Genomic DNA, 18,596 nt, shown 5'->3' on the forward strand with positions numbered 1-18,596 from the left:
ATAGATGGGACTTATTACTGTATTAAAATTGTAGACCATACTGTACACCATGGATGCATTAAAGTGATTTGATTTAATTCACTTAAAAAAATGTTCTTGTTTTTTGACCCTGAATAAAAATATTTCGACTTTTGCATCAAGTTTTAGATACCTCCTAATTATTATTTGAGATATTGTGTTAAAATACGGTCTACATGAACCTCTATCTCATTTTATTCACCGTGTATTATAAATTCAATTCACAACTTACCTTCATTCTAAAGAACGTGATGCTGGTAAGCAAGTCGACTGTAGACTTCAGGTCCATGAGCTTCTCAGCACTGGACGCCGGGAAGTTGTTCCTATACATCGACAGGTCGATCCTCAACGAGTTGTGGAGCTGATCCAGTAATTTCACGAACTTCTCTTTCTGTTGAAAAAATATAGAATATTAGTATGTTATCCTTTATTGTAATAATTAAGTACAATTGTTCCTACTGTTGATAAATATTTAATCGTACAATTTACTTGTCTTATTAAATCACGTTAGTTGATAATCCTACTAATATTATAAATGCAAGAGTTTGTGAGTACGGATGTTTGCTAAACTACATTCACCCAATTATTACTGAAAGTATCAGGATAAAAAATGGAATAGGGATTGATTATGGTCTGGAATTATACATAGGCTACTTTTCTACCTTCGTACTCAGAATCATTTAATGATTACTTTACCCAGTTCTTAGCAATTTTATTGTTTTTGGAACAACATCGTTACTAAGGAATAGTTTAAGTAATTGTTAAATGTCTCTGAGTACGGCAGTTAATTTTTACATTTCAAACGAATTCTGTATTTTTATTTAATTTGTACTTACTCCAAAGTTAGAAGCAGCGAATCGGTCCGACGCTGACACTGCAGAAGACGCGGTGGTGTGGGCATAGTAAGCATTGATGTTGGCCAGCAACGTGGACATCACCGCTGGTACTCCAGCACACAAGTACTTCGTGGAGAGGCAGTGGAAGTGGCTGGAGATGAAGAAGAATACCAATTAATAATGATAGAAGGCTTTTTCTTTCATTAAAATTTAAAAAAGAAAGAGGTCAGGACAATTAAGTATTTAGATTTAAGTATATGTTGTATAACAAGGGCACGGACTCGAGTCCGTGGAGATTAATTTATATTATATAAAAAAGTATTAAATATTTTTTATGTTAAGTTTTATAGAATTTGTTAAAGATTTTTAAGACCAGTTTTTAGTTTTATCATTATGCACATGTTGTATTATTATTTGAAGTGTTGTTTTTTACGTACTACAGATGATTTTGGTATCACAATGGCACGAAATATGGGTTTACATCTGTTGAAAAAAGCAACGTTTGTCCATCAACGATGCTTGTTTCTCTGTAGATAAAATGTGAAGTTGTTCTTTCATTTTAAATGAAAACTTACGTCATGGCCTGATAGATGGCTTCTATGCCGTATCTCATAGCGAATTCGTCGACGATTTCTTCAGGGATTTCATTGAAGTAGACCTTCCAAGCATCGTCGCCTCTCGCAGCTGGTAGGGTGACGGCACCGTTGTTCTCCTCACATAGATAGTGGAACAGGTTCTCGTGAAGACATGTGTACTGCAAAGAGGAAAAATTGGAAATGAAAAACATAGAACGAAATATTTATTTATAATTGTCTTAATTTTTTAATACTAAGGTATATAGTCCACACACATGTACAAAAGTTCTGTACCTTTAGTATGAGTTTGCTTTACGTTTAAAGTAAGCGAAACGAGAGCGCGTTCGGCACTCTGATTGGTTGGTTTATTCGAGGCGGCCAATCAGAACGCCGAATTCGTTCTCGTTTCGATTTCTTTAAACGTAAAGCAAACTCGTTCTCAGGGTGTTTATTGGCCGGTTCGAATAAACAAACAAATCAGAGCGCCGAACGCGCTTCTGTTTCGATTACTTTAAACATAAAGCAAACATGTACAAAGAGTTTTAATATAGTTTAGCAAGTTGTGAAAAATTTCTTAAAATTCTTTTGCACTGCTTAAAAACTTATATGCTACAGTATTTATCACCAGCGATGGTCGATATTGCTTTCATACTATCTAGAAAGTTCCACAAAGCATTTGCTAACATATACGATACCGGTTGTAGAATATTCAGTTATTTGCTCTAGAATTTTCAATATGAAAGCACTCTATCACTTTTAAAATGTTAACATATTTTTGCGATGCAAATATATCTAGTTCAGGAATTTACAATATCACCGGTATTCGAATAAATCTGTTCGAATGCATCTGAATGCTTAGCACATATTCCTAGCTCTGTTTGTTTAAAACATCAATGCTTCTATTTTTCTCAGATATAGAACCAATAAAGTTATGTTAAAATTGTTTCCATTATTATTTTAAAGCTTTAACAGCCGAAAGAAAACTGTTTAAGGTAAATCCTCCGCTAAGCGTCGGTTACCAGTGTTAAATAACAAGTGTAAGTGCGTGTCTGTGGACGAGCAAGGGTAGTTCGCCGCCCGAATAGAACCAGACCTGTGCGTGCAGCGCGTCGCGTTCCGCGCGCGCATTACACCAAAGATGGGGCCCAGTAGGCCTGATCTGGAGCTACTAACTATCTAGCGGGGTTACCGGGGCTCCGGCTCGAAAAGCAGGAGTAGGAACAGGGTAGTTTTTAGTCAGTAAGAGTCTGACTCCCTCTCGCTTTGCCCAAAGCGGGAAAAGTCATTCAATTCCTTAAACAAAAGCATGGCTCGAAACTAGTGAAGTTCCTCGTCAAACAGCTACGTGATTAAGCCGATATATAATATAATAATGGTTGTAGTATGTTTTAGGAAAGTTATAATAAAACAAATCGAGATTTCCAATCCCAATTCCAAAATTGACCGCTACGCCATAACGTATTCGCAAAGGACTAAAAGTTACAGATTAAAAAACTTGTGTACGAGCAGCAAAAAGTTGGTTGCACGTTTATTTTAAATTCGATTTCATGTTTCTAAAACAAAATCGCATCCGTAGGGAAATCGCAGTGCAGACCGAAAATAAATTGAATTTCCACTGTTCTGACCTGGTCTGACAGTGAGGGATATATGAGTGAATATTCTGTGGGTAACGTTAGTACTAATAGCTTTGTGGGAATATTCTGTAGGTAGTGCTAGAATGTGAAATCAAATACTATGTTACACATGTATCCTTTCATAACAACACGTTTGGTTAATACATTAATTAGTTTTTGATTTACAAAGACATCGATCGTAATAGATCATTATTATCAGAAAATCCTAAGTAATTAAAGGCTCGCGATCATACAGACATTAAATGATTACATTATGAGCGTTATAGAAGATCGCGCGATGCAATCGCGCGGTGTAAAGGCCTCGTTGATTGACGGGTTGCAAGCTCAATTTCCGAACACAGAATTAAATACCGAAAAAACAAATGTTACAGTAAATATATGCATCTCTGCCTACCCCGTTAGTTATGCGACCTAGGATTCGAATCTGAGAACGCACACTCCATAGTCGCTCTTTAGACCTCTCGACCAACGAAGCATCTGCCCGGGCTAGCAAGCTGGGCGCACGCGAGCGGTTCATTCAATAGTGCATACAGACGTATTTGTATATTTACCTTTTTTGTGAATAAAGAGCGCGTAATACGCCTTAGCCACCGTCCAAAAGTCTTCCTGATACAAAGCCTGATCAGTATCGCGAAAACAAAGCGAAATATCTGCTTCGACCATCGTCCAATAGCAATGTTGATGCAAAGTTTTATTAGTACAGCGAAGATAAAGATCACGGTATACTTCAACCACCGTATTAGGAACTCCATGGTTCAACAGGTTCCCTTAAGACTTGGGTTCGGCCGACTCCTGTTGCACCGGGACTCGGTAATTAAGGGTCGTGTACGCGGTGCCCTGCGTCGCGCAGCCAACTAGCTATCTGCGATTCTAGCCCGCCCTCTATAGCGCCGGTCGCAGGTGCGCAGAAAACCGGCGCGCAAAATCGTTATCGGTGCATCCAAAAAAAGTGCAACAGGATATTTTGATTTATTTTGTAGGGCACGGGTCCTTTTGTAGGTCGGTTGGTCGTTGGGAAACTGGTGTAGTGGTCAGACTGCTGATAGGATGAGGCTGCTGTGTAACATATTTATCGCGAGATGGAATTTCCACGCGGTTGTTTTTAAAATTAAAAGTTAAGATATCGGAGAAAATTCTCTTGCACTTTTTAATCAGGTTTACAATTTTAACTTACATTAATCTATTTAATCTACCTATACTATCAATTGAAACGGTTATTAACATGCGCACGCGGTTTTACCGCACCTTCTTTTCCCGATCTAATGACTAATGACGTCTCGAAACTTTCACGCGCTCGCTTTCTTTTGCAAAAGTTGCCCCTTTTACAGGACACTTTTTCTCCAATGTCTTTAAATTAACAGCTGAGTTATTATTGTAGTTTAAAATATGCAAAAATCTTTTCTTCTTTAGGATTTACATTTTTCTTGACGCTCTTGTGATAAATATAAAACATTGTCAGTATTTAATAGTAGCACTTCTTTTTTTCAAACATTGTGGTAAAGGCATATTTACTTAACTTGTTAGCCTCATAATATATCATCTAACTAAACCATGCAACATACCATCTTGCAAGGACTTTTCAGCTTACTTCCAACGCCATAATGTAATAAAAATTGAAAAATATGGAACTGACATTTTCCACATTTCCTCTCAGATTTCTGCGGAGTACAGATAGGTGTACCAGGAGTCCATAATGGCGCGGAAGTGAAATGTTTTGACGTCCTAAAGTGGGAATGTTGTGGGCGAATTTGCGGCGATACCTTATCAGGCCGCCGTTTGGGTCTGTTGCCCTAATCGTTCGTCGTTGGAAGGTTTCTGCTTTCAGTAGCGTAATGTGGTTGCGTTATTTTTGTTTTGTTGTTATGTGGTTTCGTGTTATTAGAGTTTAAATTTTGTTGACTTTACTGTTTACTATGATATTTCTGACTCGATCGAGTCAGTTTCGTTATCAAGTTTGTTGTGGATCATGTTTTACAATTGGTTTATAGCTCATCAATAGTAACAAAATACAACTTTGTAATGATTATGATAAAGCAATAAAAGTACCTACTTTTAAGAAACTGATAAATCAGAGTTGTGCCTGAAATTAACTTTAGATTTTAAAATTGCAGCTGGAAGTTGCGCTTACAGCTGTTCGACCAACAAGCGATAATTAATTTAGTTGAAAAGCAAACATAATTTTACGTCAATATTTTTTTTTAAGAGGGGAAAATCATCCAATGACTTCTCCCGCCTAAGGCGAGGCAAGAGGGAGTGTCGGACTTTTACTGACTAAAAACCACACCGTCCCTACTTTTGCTCTTTAAGGCGGAGCCTCGGTAAACCCGCTAGGTAGTCTGCAGCTACAGGTAGCTTCAAACACCCTAAAATTTAGGCTGTAAAACAGGACCTTGAAAAAGAAAAAAATCTTGAGCAAAAAAATAATCCTATGCAACGGTAGGATAGTTTTCCCTAGAAAAATATTTCTGGTGATTATCATAAACACTTTGGTTTCTACACCTCTGTATAATATTTGGTCTCGCATTCCTTGTCATTCGCTTGAAATAATATGCAAATTTTCTCTATCTTATCCAATTTGTGTAATAGCCTACGTTAAGATAATCAAAGTAGAAGGCTGGTGTTTACTAAGGATACTAAGAAGGGAAGTTAATAAGCGCGATATCGTTTACTCTCTGTTTAATGTTAATTTTAGGCGAGGTTTTCGCCCGAAAAGTATTATGATAGGTGCTATATTTCTGTACGAGTAGTTTTTTCTCTTAGTCTTTTCCGATCTTTAACACATTTATTGTTAGTGGAGAATTTGCCTTCAAAAGATTTCAGTCAGCAGCTAAAGACTTGAAAACGTCGCGTCATTCGACAAATGCATGCATCCTTCACAAATAATAGACGGACTACAAAAAAATATATAATTTATCTACTCTTGATATATTCTGTAATCACAATACCTAATTATCTAACATTAACATAAATATAAAATAAAGACAATTCACCCTCACCAAATTTTATTTAACATCATATTATTATTATTATGGGAAGGTTAACCTTACTGTTATTGCGTCATACAAAGTTACTAGGCTCACATACAACGCTAAGAGTGCCATAAACAGTATAAAAAAGCAATCAAATTACAACTCGGTCATTGACTTTTGCGAAGTTCAAGTAAATAGGGAGTATTGAAACTGCTTCACGTAGAGAGAAGAATGAAAATATACTTTTACAAACTTTTCTTTTATATAACGTCTAATTTTGTTGGAAAAACTTTGTGTTGTTAAAATAAATGTTTTTTTACTGAAATATTGGAAATAAAAATGTTGCGGATTTTTTTAGTAAAGGTACTCGTAAGTTTGACCCAAACTTTTAGGCCAATGAAAATATAATATGTTAGGTATTACATGGCATATGGAGCAAACGAGCACATGGATCACCTGATGGTAAGCGATCAGCGCCGCCCATGGACACCCGCAACACCATAAGAGTTACAAGTGCGTTGCCAGCCTTTTAAAAAGGAATACACTCTTTTCTTGAAGGTTCGAAAGTCTTATCGGATCGGTAATATTAAGAAGAAAATATTGTATAGCTAAAACCTTTTTACCTATTAACATCTGACCTTATTAGGTGTACTTATCATAAATACTTGTTATGTCTAATCCTTTTCTTTATTCTGGTGTTTTTGTCTAGACCCGGATCAATACCTCGGGTCTTAAGGTTTGCTGAAATTACTGTGTTGTTGGCGTTACTATCTAACCTTTTTTATGGCATAAGCCGGTACACGAGCAGGCGGATCACCTGATGGTAAGCAATCGCCGACGCCCATGGATACCCGAAACACCAGAGGCGTTACAAGTGCGTTGCCGGCCTTTTGGGGTTAGGAATTTAAGGATTGTTGGGGAATCGATTATAACACATCATTTAAATTATCATTAAACTGGTTATTATCAGCAACAAAACCTCCACTCTTAAACATAACAAATATACTCCATTCGCCCAAAGACGGATTTCAACGTAATATAGATCTGGAACTATATTACGTTGAAATCCAAAATAGTAGAAATAAAATTACGTCTTGCACATTGAACATAGATACATATAAAAGAGAAGATTCGAAGCACCAGGTGAAACGAAGCTCGTTGTAAAGCAGTTACTATGAAATACATAACGCCTTACTGAATTCGCTCGGCCTCTGAGAAACGGCTATCCAAATCGATACTTCACTCCAAAGTGGGACTTGAGAGTGCTTCCCGAAAGTAGTGAGGTACGTATCTTTGTAAAATTGGAAATAGAGATAGAATATCTCGTTCTAAAATGTGTAGCAAGCATATATTATTGTCGTCTTTAAAAAGTGTTCCTGATGTCTCATAAAAATGTTTTTTTTTTAAACGACTTGGTTTGACCTGTGTAGATTGGCTGAACCGATTTAGATGCGGTTTTCAGCATAGTATTTGTTTAACTTATGAAACGATTTAGGTATATTACTCGCTTTAAAATAAGGAGGCACATTTACACGTGTGTTAAAGTCGCATTTTTTAAACACAATTTTAGTTGCCCAACTTAAGGATTTTCTCCTGTGTCGGGATGCGGTTACAAACATGCAATTTCACACATGACACTCAGACCCGAAAGTAAAATTTGTGGATACCCAAAGACCTGCTTCGTACGCCAGTCACCACGCCAACCGTGTAGTTATTTATCGGTCACTAACTGTATGCAATAATACAGAGCCTGGAATGGAGTCCACTGTCGTTTGATAGGCTACTTTATAGGCGAAAATGTACATTCAGTATTTAATACTTAGGTATATGAGAAAAATCTCAAAATCCCGAGCAAAGATTGTGACCTCGGTTAATGTTGGTTTCTAAGCTACCAAAAGCCTAAGACTTCAGAAATAAAGAATAATTAACTCTATGCTCTAGTATATAAGGACAATTATCCTAAAATACGAATACTTTTATTGCTCAATTCTTACCTACATTTACTTTCGGAGTAATTTGTCGCACCTCGTTTATCTGGCTTAAAAGCTTTTTTCCGCGTTTCAGTTCACTTTCTGCACCATTACGCAAATTTTCATAATTATATGGCTACATATATTGCCTTTTTTGATTTATCGATCGTAAATGTGATAAATAGACATGATGTAGGTTTTGGTTTTAGTAAAATACGAAGAAAACCTTTTTATAACTTTTTTGAAGCGGGAAAATCATCCAATGAATTCTTCTGCCTACAAACTAAAAACTACCCCGTTCCTTCCCCTGCTTTAAGCCAGAGCCCTAGTAACCTATTACGTTGTCCGCAGCTCCGGATCGGGTATCAGCTCTACTGGGCCCCATCTGAACTTTTTATACCTCAACTCTTAATTATTTACAATAGACACTAATGTCTCCTGTTAAAAAGACTTTTTTGAATACGTGTATAATAAATACTTATATTAATTTTAGAAATAACACAGGTTACAACAATATTTTATAGTGCCTGTCTTCCTGCTTATTATTTCAACGCTTAACTATGTATTTTGAAGACTGACAAATCACAATTCATTGTAAAAACGATCTTATCACTGGTAAGTATAAGATATTATTACCATGTTTTCAATTTTAGAAAAAACAAAGTTGAATGCAAGCATAATTATATTCATTACGAAAGTGTTGCCTCTGTTACTTAAACAGTAAACACAAGCCTCCCGCGGTTAATTAGTACCAACACGCTGACCTAATTCAACCCAAACATACAAACAAATTTTAAAAACCGCTATTTATCACGTACCTCGTACCCACTTCCTTATTACCGTGGACTGCAAACACAAACATGCACGCGATTATAAATCTAATGATCAAAAAATTACAGCTCTAAATGGCATAACTTCTACAAAGTTCATATAATTCGTTTACGAAGGTCTCACTAATATTTTGGAGTACATTTAATTAGAGGGACCCTTAATAAATCAAGGAAAGATAAATTGGTTTAAATGGGTCCCTCCTACCTGACTAGGTAGCAGTGTAATTTATACGTACGAGGACCTAGCACTGCTAAGAGCCCAAGAGCCCTTTATTTGTTTCCAATGAACAGTTACAGAAATTCATTACTAAAGTTTAATATATTCTTACGCATAAATAGTACGAATTCGGTATAAATACATGAATATAATAGCAATTCCTCGCATGATATTTCCAACCAAATAAAAATTCCGAATTAAAAAAAAATCTAGTATAATCCAAGGAAAAGCTTTTGCTGTGTAAAAAACCTTGGTGCAGAGAAAAAAAATAGACAAGTAACAGTAGCGTAGTAAAGGTACTCTATTTTAATCAGAACAGATAACCAGATCAGCTCTTAAACTCATTAGCATAGTAGAGCAGCCTTCTCCATTTAGTATTTATGGGTAACTTAATAAATGGAAATATTTTAATTTGTTAAAAAGCTGGGATTACTACTAGGTTCTTTCTTTAAAGTAGAACATTAGATAAAGTAGTTCCGATTGTTTTATCCAACTGGAATTCATTGCTAGGCATTCGGTTCAGAAAACTATTGGACATTACTAACAACTCTTTGCATGTTCGTGTTGTTGTTTCGGATCTACAAATGTGTCATATGTACGTAAATTTGTATATTTGTAAACGCACCCACGACACAGGAGAAAATCCTAGAGTAGGGCAACAATAAAAAAATTAAATTAACAAAAATGGAGCCATAACAAAAATTAATAATGAACACACCCAAAAAAAAACAAATTTAACATTTTTTATTACTACGATATGAAAATAAATAAAGAGCCTACTCTCTCATCGATTATACCACTTGAAATAAACAAAAACATTTGGAAACCACACTTGAATACATAATACATAATAAATACATCAAATCTTTGTACCCATAAGTGTGCGTGTTTGTGGTAACTAACTCCAAATTTTGATATAACACAATCAGTTCACGCAAGCATTGCCTTTATAAAAAAACTTAATTTATCAACTTGCGCCGTAATGACGCAAAGCACGCGTTTAGGGTTCATACAAAGTTAAATTAGGGCAGGTTGTAATGCAAATAGGAAGTATTAGTGTACGATATAAATTATTATAAATGGTCATATACATTTCTACAGTTTTTGAATAATTTGTACCTAATAGTTTGTATATATTTACACATCATGCCATATTTACTCTTTATGTTATTCTTTGTATTTTATAAATCAATTTTTACAACAAAATATTTACAACTAAACTAAAAAGTTTAAAAATAAAAGATAACTAAAAATTGTTTAGTATTTACAAAGCATCAAAAAATTCGTCCACATAGTCACGTTATAGTCAAGTTATGTTTATAAATGAATTTTAATAAAAATATTTTTTGTTTTTTTTTTATGTTGCCCCACAATGGAATTTTGTTTTGTGTGTTGTGGGTGCGTTAAGCAATTATTGGATCACACAAATATTTGTTCCATACAAGGATCGAAATGGCGACACGTTGCCACCATTCGACCAGTTACTACACCTACTATGCAATAAATTCTCTAAAACTTTTTTTTAATACTGGCATTACTTTTGTAGTTACTAAATACGATGACTATTAACATCAAACATACCGATCTTTTTTGCTTGTTCTTGTTTGTAGTGCGATACAAAAAAGATACTCAAATAACAAAACGCTGCCAAATTCCAAACAGTAATTAATGAAGTAACCAACAAGACTATTAAAGAAAATTTGTTAAACTCTAGTTAGGCATCCGACATCTTTCAATTAGGAAACTCCCTAAAACTGACTTGGAAAAACGGGATCCAATTGATTTATTCTCTTTTCGTTAATAGGTTAGCTTTTGTACAATCTAATTAGGTTTGCCCAAGTTCCTGAAATATTTTTGGTGCAAAATTTGTTACTTTCAACAAAATTGGTTCTGTAATTTTATGTTCGTAGGGAACTCTTAGAGATCTACCGATCTGAAAGTCATTGAGGAAGGCCTATGTTCAGCAATAATCATCCTGTGCCTGATATTATGGTAATGAAGCGCTCCTTGATAATTACGGTGGAATTCCTTGCGTTAAATGAAAATCTTAGGCGATTTAAAATATTACCTTGAGACTTCTTTTATTAAAAAACGTTACCTCACACTAGGATTTTCTCCTGTGTCGTAGGTGCGTTAACAAACATCCAAGTTCACATATATAATGTCACCCAGACCCGGGACAACAATTTGTGAATCATATAAAGAATTGCTCTTTGCGGAAATCGAACCCGCTACACGTTACGCGTCAGCCGGTTGCCCAGCCACCGCGCCAAACGTCATTGTTAGTAATTTTTGGCTAGTTTATATTTTATTTTATTTCGAACCACTTGCCAAATACCTAAGCTATACGAATAAAAAATGCAATTTAAAAAGTTAACAATTTTATCTAAATAAATTAATACACGTGTTATTCAATATCCACCACAAGTAGACACACCACTGCACATATGTATTACATAAGTCCTAGGTCAAGTTAAACTGGATAGTCTAGTTTAACTTCTCGTCCTCTGTACCTAAATCAATTCTATTACATTCTACCGAGGCAGCGAAACCCTTGAGAATATCCTCGGATATTGGAAGCGTCAGATCAAAGCTAACGTTGCTTTTACCCTAGAACGCCTGGCTTCTCCAACTAATAACATTAATATTGTGTGGAGAGGTCAAAAGTATCGGTTTCTGTGAGATATTTATCACACTGTCTGTCTTTGTAAAGGAGAAATTGTATTTATTAGAACATAGTACCTGTAATTTCGGTTTTATACGCAATTAATGTACTTCTTAGATAAGATATTATTGCACGGTTGGCGCGGTGGCTGGGCAATCAAATGATTCACAAATTGTTGTTTCGTAACTGGATGTCATGTATTGTATATTGTGAACTTGTATGTTTCTAAATGCACCAATGACACAGGAGAAACTGCTAGTGTCGTCGTCGTATAAAACAAAAAAAAAGTACATAAAAAGAATTTCTGAAGCAAGAATGTAAGGAAAGGTACATTAATTGCATTCTCCATTTTCTATGGTATTTTGGTCAAAGAAACTTACCTCTGATTTTAATGTCATGCTTGTACTTGATATAATATGATATTTATTGTAAATTAACGTCACGTCTTCCCAAAGAGGCAAGCATTATTAAATAATCGATGTTTGTAGAAGAAACGATTCATATCTTAGAAAGAATTATTGACAAACGATTATTTTTAGCGTAGACAGAAATCTAGGTCTTCCAATCTCAGCTCTATCTACGAAGTACGAGTAGCTCCAGACACATATCAGATTTCAGTATAAACATCATCTTAAAAGGTCGGGATATGATATCGATAGTAAATATATATTGGCACGATATAATTGGATTATGTACTTAATACGAAGTTACGCTGAGTAGGAAAATTCATTTAAGCTATTACACGTTTATCGTGACGCAAACCTTGTTTTTATAGAATCCTGTATAGTCTCATGTTGTGTTGGGTTTTATGGTACTTGTTGCTAAGCATATAATCATAGATTAAGGAGGCTAATCACTACGGTTAATTTATTGTAGGTCTGTCCTATGGTATGCTAGGATAAATATCCCAAAAGATCATTTGCTGGTTAGTGAATTAATGTTACAAACCTAGAAGAGTTAAATTGGACTAACGTTGAGCAATCTCATAATTAATAACTCACTAGATATTTTGAGAATTGAAATAAACATTATACGAAAATATGATGCGAAATATCATATGAATAATACGAAATCATTAGATATGATACAAAATGAATGGGCTGATGGCTATGGGCCCACTGCTGAGCAAAGGCCTCTTCTCACAAGGAAAAGGTTTGAGCATTAATTTATCACGCTTGATCAATGTTGGCGCTTATTACATTACTTAAAAATTTTGTATGATGATGTATAATAACTAGATCTTCTTCAGTCGCATTTTCAATCGGTAGAACAACATGAGACAAATTCATTTTTATTTTTATTCTGAAAGTGTAAATGTTCAACGAATATTTTTGTTCATATGTATTTATCACTATGCGTATTCAGTTATTAAATCCGCGAGTAAATGAAAAACGCATAAACGAAGCCTTTGTTCATATCTCTGTGTTTAAAAAATAAAGTAAATGAATATATATTTTGTGGCGCAGTACTGGATTAAAAATTGTAGTTCAGCTGACAACTGTAATATTTTCGTAAAATACAAAGTGTTACTGTAATAATAAGTATGTGTGTATATAGTATAGTAAATTTGAGTGTGGGAGAGCGATACTGCGGCACTATTCGTGGTGGCTCGACCGGAGTGATACCACGGCCTCTCAAAAAACTGACGTGAAACAACGCTTGCGTTGTGTTTTGTTTTGTGTGTGAGGTTACCGGTGGCCCAATTTCTAGTCTTCCTAATCCCCGATTCCCCAATAACCCTTAAATTCCTAACCCACAAAAGGCCGGCAACGCACTTGTAACGCCTCTGATGTTTCGGGTGTCTATGGGCGTGCCATGACGTTTTAGCATACAAATGTATACTCCGCTGATGGTAGTAACAAAGTTGTTTTTAGAATAAGAATCTATCTGTGTGTCTTCTTATATTGAAGATTACAAGTAATGTGGTTAACATAAGCGAAGTCGCGGTTGATATTATGTAGTTACTCAAAACAGCTCATATCGGCTTAGGTTTATGTAGGATTGCACCTGTGTGTGTGTGCTTTTTTTAAATCAATAATAAAAAACTATCGCACATTTTCACTATAAGAGTTCCATCATATACGTTCATGTAAATTCTATTAAAAGCATGAGTTAATTAAGATTGAACGCCGAATCCCTTGAACTTTTTATATAAACTCTTAATTTACATCTACGTTCTTGCATATTAATAGGTTATATTATGATTTTTTGAGAGTAGAGGTAACCTTTTGTCTTATGCGTCACTCCCCAACACGGGCTGTGTTGAAGCATAGTCTTTAGGTGATCCGTTCCATGACTCTATCTTCTCTGCAATTCATTTGTCTATACAAAAATTTATATGACCCTGACGATTTTTTTACTGACAAAAAGAACAAAACAATATCATTCATTTTCGTCTCCGGGCTAATCTTAACGAAATGAAATATTTCTCCCCTTAAGGTTTCCGAATCTAATATAAGATTAACAGTATTAATTTTCTATCAATCTCTGTTCCCTTTTAAGGTTTTAATAAAGAAATTTAATTTCAGTCCCTCGTGACTGATTCACGAAAGAATGAGTATTTGTTAATCTTGTTATTTTTTAATATTTTATCTGACTAAAGTATGAAAAAAGTGATTTGTAAAAACTACAGAGTGTTATGTGGGGACGTCAAAGGGGAATTAATTAATTACCCATTCTTATTCTTTTCATGGGTATCGTAAGAGTTGAATAATGTACTGAACGATTGTCAAAGACTGGGCAGCAGTTCTCTCTGATAAATCTTTTATTCGTGGGGGAAAAATCATCCAATGTCTTCTCCCACCTAGGGTGAGGCGAAAGGGAGTGTCAGCTTTTACTGACTGAAAAAACTAAGTACCCCGTTTCTGCTCCTGCTCTTAGAGCCGGAGCCCCGGTAATCCACTAAGTAGTCCGCACCTCTAATAAACCTGGATCTTGTAAACTGTGATCTCAAACCCACCTACCAAGCATAGAGATTATCCTTGTTGCATCCTTGCTACTTTGTTACTACTCTTCTATATTTTAGGCAAACATGCTATTGTATACATAAGACGATTATAAGTCCCCTAAAGCAAGACAGGGACCATGTAGCCTTACCCTCCCGTATTTACTTACCCCCTTGCCAAGTTTACCCTACTTGTTTAGAATTCCGTAAGTAATCAGATGAAAACAGAGTTTCCTATAAAATATGAGCATTTACGCAACTCCTGTCTAAAAAGACCACTCTTTTTTATGTAATATTCATAACATAACGTCTTTTTTACCCCTGCTGCGGTTTAAATAGTTATGATAATACAAATATAAAAAATAATAATAAAATATTTATCAGTTTTTTTAGGAATTAAACAAACCACATTGTTAGTAAGTACTATACAAGTAAATTTGGTATGCATATAAAATTTTGTTATTACTCGTAGATACTACTATGTAAAGCTGCAGAGTTCGTTTAAATGCGCTTATCTCCAGAATTACTGGTCTAAAATTAATAATTATTTTGGTATTGTATAGTCCATTTATTGAAGGTTATAAGGTATATATAAAACATCTCGCTAAGATCTATAGGAGTCGAGCAGAGCGGGTAAAGCGGCACAGAAGTAGCTATAAGTGTTAATAGAATTTGGTTGTTTCTCCCAAGTAATTTGACGCCTGATAATCGAGTTTCCAAGTGCCGCGGTACGCACGAACATTGACACGATGACCTGATTTTACACTTTTCAATTATTAATTTGTTTGAAATATTATCTCACGAAGACGTCATCGAATTATTTCCTCCTCTTTACAAGAGTTTTTGGAGGAAAGTTTAAATTGTTGATGCTTGTATCAGGAAAATAATATAATTAAAGAGTTTAAATAATTATTTAAACTCTTAATTAAAGTCGTGCGGTAATTTTGATGATTTATAAAATGATTTTTTTGATATTTCTCTAATTTTTTTTAATTATTTATAAGATGTATTTTTTCATATTTCTTACATTAAAAATGTACTCTATCTACCCTTTTGGAGATTAAAAGACTTACGTTTTGTCATAAATAAGATTTATCTTTTGATGATACCCTCCCGGGTGAAAACCAGATTTGAAGTAAAGACTACTCTCGAAGATTGGACGTTATTTTTTACTGCTCGGTGCATAGCTTCATAAGATTTAAAGACCTTTAGAAATCGTAAAATAAAACATAATCAAATTGATCACCGTTACCCGAGATTGAAGCGACGCTGAATGGCGAATATTTATGCTGAATCTTATAATAATAAAATGTTCTGTGCAGAATAGAACTTTTTATGGGAAATAATTCAGATACACAATATTACTAAAACAACAAAATTGTACACTCTATTTATGAAACGGCTAAAAAAATCATACTGTACAATTTGCTAACCCTTTAACGATTCACGTAATCAATCTGACCCAAAAGGCAAACTCAAAACTTATTGAAAACGAATTAGTCAAAACAATGAAACAAATTAATTCCAATTTAATTTATGTTTAGGCAGCCAAATATTTCCTAGTTTACAAAGCCAGGACCTAGAATAAACCTAAATTGAATTATCGTTATCCTAACATGGGTGATTTGAGACCAAAACAACCCAAATCGACATATAAATTTGGGATTACAGTCATTGTTAAAGGCACGATCCTGAATAATATGTGTAAAGCAGATTATGTTAAAGCCGGTCAAGGTTATATTTGAAACAGTTATTTTAAAGCTAATGAAAGTAAATATTTTGCAATTTAACTAGCTGTTAGCAACTGTATTCGCGATAAAACAATGAAAACTAGCTTATACAAGTATCTGTCTCCTGCCTCTGATCTTCAGATGAGAAAATCATTATTTCTTTCTTTCTTTTATTGTTACGTATGTTCTTTACATAATCACGGGACCACAGGGTCCCGGACCTTTGGAAGGCGTACGAGGGGCCGAAGCCAAATCGCAGAGGACCGTTGAACAATTTTAATATTACTATTATTATTCTGTATTATATAACTATTTTTGTGTTATTCATATAATTTTTATATTTGTAGATAATCAAAATACACGTTGTGATTATAATAGGATTAGACGAGGTAAATGGTATTTTTTTTAATACTGGTAAGGGTTTCAAGAGACAACATAGAAATTTAAATGCATTATATAAAACTATTTTTAAAATGAAAAGGTACACCTTTGGTAGAAAATCACCCTAACTCTGGTCAAACTTAACCAACAAACTGGAAAACTGCAACAGCAGCTACACAGAACTAGTTACAGAAAATGCAATGAAAAATAAAATGTATAATGTTTAATTTTTGCAACCAACTTTTTAATTAAAACTACTGTTTAATCTCTATTTGGTTGCTACCTAATTACGTTTTAATTACTTATTCTCTACATGCAATTAAGCCTCCATTTAATGCACAGTGGTTAACGTAATTAAACGGCTGGACAAAGTGTGTCAGCCCATATTCCCGTAGGAAAATCCGCGTACTATTTTCGTGAATGAACAAAACAAAAATGGAACCGTACGAATTCAAAATGGCGAATCTAATTTACTAAATCGAAGGTGTGTAGGTATGTATACGGAATAGAAGTTCTTTGAATATGTTTCACAATTTTCTCTATACCCTGAGATTTTCTTTCTAAAAAAACAAATACTTTATATCATGCTACACGTTTTCCTTATCGCGTTTGTTATGAAGATTTTTATTTGGTAACAAGATAAGAATACAAAATTCAGGACCAAACATCTCTCAAACTTATATGTATGTAGATGATATGTCTTATGAGTTCACAATTTGAAATGCAAATTTTTAGTCTTTTGTACTAAGTCTAAAAATGTTTATAATAACTTTCGTGAGACTAAATAACTAAATATCACGGTTTACTCACGTATATTAATGAAGAAAAGCTCTACCAGTCGAGTTCGAGTCACAGAGACTCTTCATCATGAGAAGCGTGTGCAGACGCTGTGACGTCCCCGTTTTTTTTTCCTTTTTTGTACGTGAATAAAACGTGATATTTAGTTAATTTAGTATGTCACACGAAAGTTATTATAAACATTTTGAGTCCAAAAATTATTTTCAACGATATACCATCGTTTTAGTCTAATACCTAGTTTATATACCTTTCTACATACAAACATCTTCAAAAACAACTGAAATGTTTGATTTCTATACGAAATATTTCACTTGCATATCTGAACTATGCAGTATCGAGCCTTTTAGAACACTGCACAAAACAAATGGCTCGCTACCGTAGCCCGTGGACCATTTGTTAGCAACAGACTATTAAGTTGTCACCCGGTCTCCAATAGTTTAGATGTTAAGCGATTGTGTAATGATACCTAGGGGAATGACCAATGGGCAATTAGGAACTTGCAGCAAATCATTATCACCTAACAGGATTTTAAATTTACAAAGGCGGGATTATTTCAGAAAAAAAGTAAATATAAGGTGCATGTAATTGTTGCAAACAATTTCTGTGATCTAATCTTCGTGTTGACAGGTTAAAACAAATAATAAATTAATTAGAAAGATGTCACAGTGAGGCCTATAAAACACGGGAAGGGTCATGTTTTTCAAGCAATTTATTGCTTAGGAAATTAAGGCACATTAATCTTCTCAGTCCCGTAACGACAGTGAATTTGTCTCAGCCTGGTTATAAAACGGAGTGGAAACCTGTACACCCCTGTCTCTTGAATAAATAACATAAATATGGTTTATTAGAGCCTTAAGCTTTGTATGAAAAGGTAGAATTTATATTTTTGAAAGTATTTTTATTGACGAACGTCATATTTTGGCTTATTGTTATTTTGATTTCCAGGTTTATTTATGGAAATGGTCGATTTTATCATTATGTATCATATGTATAATGTGCTTAATATTTATTTCATCAAAAATATAAGTG

At 34.5% G+C, this 18,596-nt stretch overlaps 1 protein-coding gene across 10 annotated transcripts in view; it reads right to left on the reverse strand.

Annotated features, from left to right (window-relative positions):
• The window catches only part of LOC118273822 (protein unc-13 homolog B), a 401,044-nt gene that overhangs the window by 31,714 nt on the left and 350,734 nt on the right, over positions 1 to 18,596 (reverse strand). For all 10 annotated transcript variants that reach the window (XR_007707653.1, XM_050707727.1, XM_035590973.2 and 7 more), the window contains 3 exons: positions 1,430 to 1,608; positions 855 to 1,005; positions 251 to 409 (listed from right to left, as the gene is read on the reverse strand). Coding sequence is in view for 9 of the 10 variants with exons in the window: in XM_050707727.1 (XP_050563684.1) it covers positions 251 to 409; positions 855 to 1,005; positions 1,430 to 1,608 (489 nt within the window). In the remaining variant the exon portion in view is untranslated. The remainder of the gene's footprint in view (positions 1 to 250; positions 410 to 854; positions 1,006 to 1,429; positions 1,609 to 18,596) is intronic.

Source organism: Spodoptera frugiperda, chromosome 3, assembly GCF_023101765.2.
Source record: "Spodoptera frugiperda isolate SF20-4 chromosome 3, AGI-APGP_CSIRO_Sfru_2.0, whole genome shotgun sequence".
Lineage (NCBI taxonomy): Eukaryota > Metazoa > Arthropoda > Insecta > Lepidoptera > Noctuidae > Spodoptera > Spodoptera frugiperda.